We start from the raw sequence: 8,498 nt of genomic DNA, 5'->3' as shown, positions 1-8,498 counted from the left end.
TGACTAGGCATATTTGGATTGTGCTCGGCAACTTTTGAGCAACTTTTGACGTTTTGAGCAACTTTTCGTAGGACCAGCAACCAAGGGCAACCTTTCTTGACAACTTTTGAGCAACACATTGGTATAAAATCGATATCCAAACCATCAAAAAGTTCGTTGTTTCATCTAAAAAATAATAATCAAAGCAGATTTTATTAAAACGGCTCCCAAATGAACAGTCCTCACTCGTTTTACGTGTCCACGAAATCTGATCAGCGGCTATATTTATCGGGGTAGGAACTTCACACGCGAAGTATACTGAAACTCTTTTTATTCTACGTGTAATGTTTGGAAAAAATATTTAAATGAGATTGTTGAAATGAAAACAAACAAACAAACATGTTTTGAGCATTTGTCTAGAAAAAACGACTCTAGAGAGCGAGCAACTTTTTTTAATTTTTGTGGCAACTTTTGGATATATCAGCAACTTTAGAGCAACTTTTGGCTATATTTTAAGCAACTTTTCCCAAATTTACTAGCACAATCTAAACATGCCTAATGACGACAGCGGTGTTAGAGATGTCTCTGTAGGGACTTCCGTACACCCAAATGACACTATTACTTTTATCCTCAGCAAAAGGGTTACGCTTTTCTGCCCTGTTGTTTACTATCTCTTGATTTTTTTTTTTGCCCTTTCGTGCCCTAGTCACTTTTAGTTTGCAATTTTACACCAATTTCAGATAGATCATACTCGGATAGTCCGTAGGTATCAAATAAATAAGCAAATAAGCGCAAATAAAAAACAAACACGATTTAAATCCCTATAGCATTTTCTTTAATGTACCTCTAAAAGTCCACACCGCGTTCAGAGATAAGTATTGAGCCATTTCTACCCTAACCATGACCACTGCACGTAATGATACATTGATCCTCGGTACAACCTTAAATGAAATAGGTGTATAAATGAGGATGAACTTCATTAGCATTGTAGTCAGTCATCAGTCCTTAATCCTGTCAAATCGTGTAGTCATACATAAAAAATATTGATAATTATTTCTAGCTGATTTAATAAATGATCAATTATATATTCAGAATTTCAGAAGTGTTATTGTTTTCAATTTACGTATGTAAATTTGAATTTATATGTATATTTGCAGATTCGAATGAGATTTTTGAGGAATTATGCTGTGAGTTTAAGTTTTAAAACGTTTAACCTGAAGAAGGCACGTATTGGCCTGCCTAAATATCGTTCTAAATAAATCTGCGTTGTTGTCGACTTTTTCTTTTAAAGGTTTTATTATTTTTTATTTGTTTTCTTATGGCGCGAATCGAAGCCCTTATTTTTCTATGTTTGACTTTGACTCAATGCTTTTTCGCTCAACCTCATTGCGTGACTCTGATCTATTTATTGTTATCTCTCAAGACGTAGTTCTAAGTAATTCCTTTTCTCTCGCGTCACCTGATTTTTTTTTTTCAACTGCATTGCGCGACTTTTTTTCTCCCAAGTCCATTACGTTTGTATACGTCCTTCTTGTGGAATCGCAACTCGGACTCCATAGTATAACGGTGCGGAACTAAAGTTAATAAAAGAAAGAAGGCTAGCTAAAACGTCAAATTATCGCATTGTCATAGAACCATGAGCTGTTTAAACTTAGCCCACTTAGGGAAATGATAGTCGAGCGCTTTGAATTTTAAAGCCACATCTATAAACGACTTATGATTTGGAATATTTGAAGAAAAAATAAGAAATCGTAAGTTGTAAACTAACTCTTGAAACTTGAAGCGCTTAATGCGAATTGAAGAACAATATGAAACACTGACTTTAGTTTGTAAATTAGGACAAACATCAAATCTTGAAAAGGCTTCGAAGGCTGATGCATTTTACGATGTGAAACCGACTTGATCTGTTTTAATTTCTAAAGTCACAAAACAAACCAAACCAATTATTAAGCCAGACTCTGTATCACGTGTACAGCGGTTGTCACGCGGTCACACAACACCCACCCGCCATCCTCGGTCATGCGTGTAGTGTCAGTCTTCTTAGGGCCATGTTGAAAGTCACTCTTTTATGCTGTCTCGACTTTTGGCTTGCCAGTCGCTTCCATTCACTCCACATGAACGACTCACACGATCCGAGGACCGACTCCAAACCGTGCAGAAAACGCATACAAGATGACCAAGGTATTAAATAGATTGTTCTGACTTCTATCCCAACAGAGATCTAATGTTTCTACTGTTTTGACACAAATCATTGAAGTCACTCGCTTCCGACCGAAGAAGGTCAGTTTGAATTTTCTTATTACTAGCACTTCTTTGTTAGTTTCTTTGCTGTTATTACTATTCTACAAATAACCAAACGTATCGAGGAATTCTTTTCGACTCGTTGCTTTTGGAGACGACGGTAGCCGGTAGAATATAAAGATAAATATCAAGGTAAACTCGGTCGGTGAAATACGGACCAACGGGCGAGACGGCTCTGTCTTGCTGTAAATTTTCAGACACGCATGCCAAATAAGACAACAAAATAGCCTTTGTCCAAGGCTGTCTGATTCTTAGCATCCGTCTAAGCACGCTCAACTGAGAGACTTGGCTGCAAGCCGAGGACTTGACAAAACACGGGAACTACAAGACTATTTTAGTGGGGTTAGCCATTGCTTGACAGATGCGACGCGAACTGCTCGAGTATCGTCTCGGTTTGAGTGTTGTCAGCTCTTTGCGGCTCCAGCATGTGCTAAAGTAACCTCTGACTTCGCGCCCTGTGTGGCAGTGCTGTTTTAGCTTAAAATCTAGGGATTTTAACGCTCAACAGAATTATACTTTATATAGTTTAATGACATGAGCTGCTCATATGTCGGTCCGAAATGAATAAATTATAAAATACACAAAAAACTTAATAATGAAATGTCACGCTCAATTAATTTAAAAGTGAATAGAAATAACTAGTTTGCTGTAAGTATTAACAACCGATTTAAAAACATTTTTCCTTTCCCCAACTTGTTCTGCAACCCTGACTCCGGGAGCGATTTCTCACTTGGGACACATTGACTAAACGGGGTTTTGATAATTTTGCGGTTTTATGCGAATAAAAGAAAGAATATAATTATTTTCAAACAAAAGTCAAGTGAAATATCAGAAGTACTAATCCAGGTTGCGTGTGTTCGAAGATCTGTAAAATAATCAGGATTTAAGGAAATCGAATTTTATTTTCGGCAAAGTGAGCCTCCCAGATAATACACTCTTTTTTTAAAAGAACGTCTAATTTTCCTTTGGGGCTGGGCCTTATTTTTGGGACATTATAAGGCTGCAAATGTTATTAACGAAGTATTTTTAATTTTAGTGTATATAAGAATATAATACCCAATTAATTATTAGGAAGAGAATTACACTAATGATCAAAAGCAATAATAAGCTTGTTGCTATGAGCAAAATGTAATTCTGCATTTTGGAACGCATCAGGACTAAAAAAGAATTTTTTTTCTGCTATCTGAGCCCCGGTAGTTTCTTAGCATGTTAAAATTTGGTGAAATCTCAGGCTGGACGTTCTTATAAAAAAAGGTACTTTTAAAAAAGAGTGTATACATTTCGCCCAAACGGTGTTTCCTTTCATTGGAGAAAAATGTCGATCACCTACTTCTTTGTTTATCATTGAAATCCAACGGTTTATTCGCAATAAAAATTCAAAATAACGATCTAGGAATAAATTATGATATGTTATTGACCATATTTGATAAAAAAATTCTTGGTAAACTCGCTTAAATTCGCCGATAGCAACGGATACTTTGTGTGACTTGGCATTGAGCGGGAACATAAAATGCGGCGTGATTGGCCTTCTTTAAGAGGGGAAAGGAAGATACTCTATTGTAGCAACATCTATAATGATACAATAATTCCAATGATAATCCTAGATTTGTTAAAGGATAGATTTAGCTTTTTTTTTAGAAAAAGGACAAACAAAAAGCAAAATTGCATTTTGTAGCAAGATTATATTGTCTTGCCTTTATCTGTTTAGTGTGTGTTGTGTGCGGAGACCAATCGACCGGTAAACACTATGGCGTCTTCGCGTGTGATGGATGCAGCGGATTCTTTAAGCGCACCTCTAGACGTCTCGAGCCATGGGTTTGCAAGGCGCAGAACGCATGCTCAGTGAAGACGACCAGTAGAAACGAGTGTAAGGCATGCCGGATGAAGAAATGTGTCGAAGTCGGTATGAAGTTCGATGGTGAGTATTCAGTGTGATTAAAGCAGTATTGTCACCAGTTTACTTCCGGTCGATTACGTAACAATCTCCGATGATTTTTAACGGAAAACGCGAAAAATATTTCAACATTGCAAACCAATGTGTCTATGGGAAGTTTCTTCGAGTGTGTGACTGATAACCTAGAGCGGATGGCCTGTTTAATACCGCGGATTCTAATAGATTCTTTCGTCTCTTGTTGGTTGAGGATTCAGTCTATGATATATTGAAGACAGCATAAACAACAACCTACAATGGTAACAAGAAAATAAACCAAAACACCACTAAACCAGGTGGAGCATCGACAAAGAACACGCTTATAGTTGAAATTATTTTGAATTGGGTTATTAGATATTTGACATCATTATTAATTATTATTATGAGTCAAATGATAAACCCGGTGCAGGGGCGTGGCCAGGGGGCTCGGGACCCCCTTCCAGCAGCCAAAAATACAGTAAATGTATGAGACACTAGCTAAAATAGAGGAGAAAATGCCTTGAAAGGGCCTTTTGGGCAACCTTCTGTTAAAATCCTGGCTCCTGGCTACGCCGTTGCGGTGGTGGCTACGTACTGGCAAAAACGGAAGGGTCAACGTCCGACATAGCAGCTTATTATCTGTTTGTCTTTAGAAAATGTAGGGTGGCTCTTTAAGATATTGTTTTTCTCCCTTTTTCGTGTCTTTAGGAAAGAGAGGCAGAAAGTCTTTCATAACGGATGAAGAATTAGTTGCTGAACGCCTCGCCATCAACGAGGATCGCCTAGTCAACGTGACAGTTGCTGACGTCAGGTCTCTCACCGTTCCTAATAGACCGGCACCGGTGTCCCCAAGCACCGTGGTTATTAAGTGCGAAGAAGACGAAAATTCGCCAATGGAAACGCTGCAGGCGCTCAAACAACGAGTGGAACAACAAGCAAACGAGCACTCAAACTTCCCCTTGAACACACATACACCGTTAAACTCTCACACGCAACTGAATCAACAAGGTATAAAGCACTCTGACTTTCATGTTAGCACACAAACGCCTCTTCATCAGCAGGCAACCGAGGACTCGAACTATCCTTCGGGTACAGACTTTGACACGATAAATCCCAGCAATTTCAGCTCAACTATAAGCGAGTCATCACATAGTGCTTCTCCTTACGAGGAGCTATCGACTCCAAATAGACCGACAATATCTTATGTCCAACAAGTGTCGAGCAGTAAGCGAGGGGAGGCCACCGTGTTCACTCCTATGGGGCAAGTAGCAGGGGAGAGCCGTCCGATAACCCGTCACCCGGACACCACAACAGATACTCGGCATCACTCGTCGCCACAAACACAGCAGCTCATGGACAACCAACACACACCTCATTTTGTCTTCCCTGTGCCCTCCCCGAACAGTCGAATTTGCGTTGTTGCTGAGCTGGCTAAGGCGGTGGAACCAATCCACTTTATTGTATCAGAGAATATCCAAGACGCCGCGACGAGATTGCTCTCCGCTTCCATCCGCTTCGCTCGTAACGTTCCATGTTTCACAAGGCTTCCATTCAGAGATCAGATCATCCTGTTAGAGGAGGGCTGGAAGGAGCTGTTCCTACTGGACGCGGCGTACTGGGCACTACCCTTAGAGATAGCTTCCCTTCTAGCCGTGACTGGTGGTTGCCATAGTGACTCCTATCGGCATAAGGCGAGTGAGATCAAGCTGTTGCAGGAGCTGTTAGCGCGTCTTCGCTCATTTCAGATGGACTTGAATGAGCTTGCATGCCTCAAGGCGATTGTGTTATTCAGACCAGGTTAGAATGAACATTATCGTAAGTTTTTGAGTAGGCGCCTCCCTGCTCGAGTAGACGCCTCGCTTAAAAGGAAAGACATAAAGTGCCTCGAATAAGCGTATTCTTATGACAAGGGGACTTCGTTAAAAGCAAAGTAATAATGGTTTACAGTTCTACTCGTCATTTAAATTTTATTGTGTGAAGACTTATACTCTTTGTAGGTTGTTGAAAAGTACTTTCCATCTAGAGATATCAGAGGCGGATCTAGCTTTTCGCTGAAGGGGTGGTTGGCTCACTGACAAAGGGGGAGGGGGTATATTTTTTGCTTTGTTACATATGGCTTTCTGACCGCCCAAACTGAACCCCCCCTAGATTCGCTTCTAAATATAGGGTATTTTGAAATAAGCGGCTCCCTCGAATAAGTGCCTCGCCTAGGGCAGGCTAAAATTGATACCCCCCCGGCGCTTTTTCGAGTAATCACGGTACCTTTACCATCATTTTTAAAGAGTATGTTTTGCTTTGACAGAGACCAAAGGCCTAAAAGACTCCGACCAAGTCGACAAAATCCAAGACCACATCCAGCTTCTTCTTGCCCATCACACGATGACAAAACACCCCACCCACCCCTCCAGGTTCGGCAAGCTGCTACTGAGCATATCCCCCTTGCACAGTCTGGCTGAGAAACCCATCGAGGAGGTTTTGTTTAGGAAAACAGACGATAAAGACATCTTTGAGAGCGTGCTTTCACAGCTCATGGACAACAGTTGTTAACGAGACGGAGTCCCTAATGCTTACTAAATTCCATGCCATTACATAATCGTGCCAAACTGCATTCCACCGCCATAAAAAAGAAAATAAAAGAAATAAAAATAAAAGAAATACACGAAACATGTTTAAAATCTCGTGTAAAGACCTTATTTGCAAAAAAAAAGTAGTATTGCTCTGGAGGGTTGAAGTTAAATTACTTTGACCCTTATCAAAGCGAGCGAAAAAGTTTTGCCTCTCTATGGGACTCCCATCTCGGCTACGCCGCTGAAAATACCCATAAAACTTCCCTTCAATAGTGCCAAATTTCATCCTCTTCGGCTCAAACTTCCGTTGTCAAAATCTTTACAACAAAACTGTTAGGACTTAAATAAATGCTCGTGTGTGTAATGATTTATTCATTTTATTAATTATCTTTTACACGACAAAATGATGATAATTCATCTATTAAACCGTTCAGTTTATATTCAGACCAAGCATGTAACATCTATATTTTCCAAGTATTTTGATAGTGAATATTAGTAATATGGAAAGCAGGCTCAACCTGTTTACTTCTGTCTTTAGTGCTTTTTAGCAATTCAGCACCTCAGCTCCCCAAGGGTGTAACATCCTTATTCAACAAAGTTGTCTATATCACCAAAATGCATTGCGCGTACGGGAAGAGACTTCTTGTCGGTCAGCACGCCTTCGTCACTACGCCATACGCGATCATTGCTGTCACAGTTGCATGCACGTGACAGGTTAGCGCACGATGACGTCATACCGCTGCGCACTTGTTTCTTCCAGGCGTCGCACCTCCCCAGTAGGTCATCTTGGCGTTGTCACGTGACACCCACCATGTGTTACGAGCTATATCCGAATGAAAGCATTCCCCCCTGTATGTACTTCTCGATAATTTGGGCTTTATTTCTTCTTTGTCATTATGTTGCATTTTGGTATCATGATGGACATTAAAAGATTGGTTCCAGCAACTCAAATACCCAATCCCTTCCAGACAAAAATTAAGAAGTACGAGTGTATAAGGAGTATTAAGCACGTATAGCAATTGCCTCGGTGCCCACAGGGTAACCGACAAGTTATTTTAATCGAGTTAAGTTACCTGCTTAGACCTCAATTTTTAGATGAATAAGTCTTCAAATTAATTGTAATGCTCAACTTACAATAGAGGATAAGGGTTCATAACAGGAACTTTATGAGTTAGTGCAAGCCGTCTATTAGACCAAAAGAAAGACGCTGCCGAGGAATCGAGGGAGGCCATTTGATACAGGCTAGCGCGTTGCCCCCTTTAGCCTTATCTATGGTCTACCCTGATTTGGTTCATTTTCTAGCGATTGTGACTATCAACCTTGGGATAAGGGTTCAACAAAAAGGTAGTCAGGGGTAAAGATACTACAGGGGTTCTGAAGTTGTTGTACCGGATTGTCAATAAAACTTGGGGTATGTTATCTGATGGGGAAGGGGGACTCAAATTCATGGCCATTTCGTTTACTCACGGTAATCCTGCATCTAATTTTTACCGCATATGCTCGCGGCCAACACATAGACCTTTTAGCAGTTAAAATACTTGGGAGGCCTGTGGTTTTACACCAAAGAGAGGCCCAAATGGGCATACGTGTTTCTCCTTCAGCCAAAAGCAAGTAAAGAACAGAACGTCGATGAGGGCAATTAAACTGGTATGACTAAAAAAGGAGACAAGCAAAAATCCGGGCCAAAACTCTTTATATCTCTACAACTATTTTTGGACCAATTAGAATACCAAAAAGCATCA

General features: G+C 40.3%; 1 protein-coding gene across 2 annotated transcripts; it reads left to right on the top strand.

The window, feature by feature from the left end:
* The first annotated feature begins 90 nt into the window (after positions 1–90).
* On the top strand, positions 91–6,808 carry LOC125556797 (photoreceptor-specific nuclear receptor-like). Of its 2 annotated transcripts, none has more exons than XM_048730757.1 (4): positions 91–2,160; positions 3,989–4,198; positions 4,898–5,986; positions 6,492–6,808. In XM_048730757.1, exons 1-4 carry the CDS (start codon positions 2,028–2,030, stop codon positions 6,734–6,736), a joined length of 1,677 nt encoding a protein of 558 aa, XP_048586714.1. In that variant the 5' UTR covers positions 91–2,027; the 3' UTR covers positions 6,737–6,808. The 2 variants fall into 2 exon arrangements, with proteins under 2 accessions (XP_048586714.1, XP_048586715.1); XM_048730758.1 differs by lacking the exon at positions 91–2,160 and adding an exon at positions 2,174–2,259.
* Positions 6,809–8,498: the final 1,690 nt, after the last annotated feature.

Source organism: Nematostella vectensis, chromosome 7, assembly GCF_932526225.1.
Source record: "Nematostella vectensis chromosome 7, jaNemVect1.1, whole genome shotgun sequence".
NCBI classification, from domain to species: domain Eukaryota; kingdom Metazoa; phylum Cnidaria; class Anthozoa; order Actiniaria; family Edwardsiidae; genus Nematostella; species Nematostella vectensis.
This window is presented reverse-complemented; position numbering and strand designations above follow the sequence as displayed.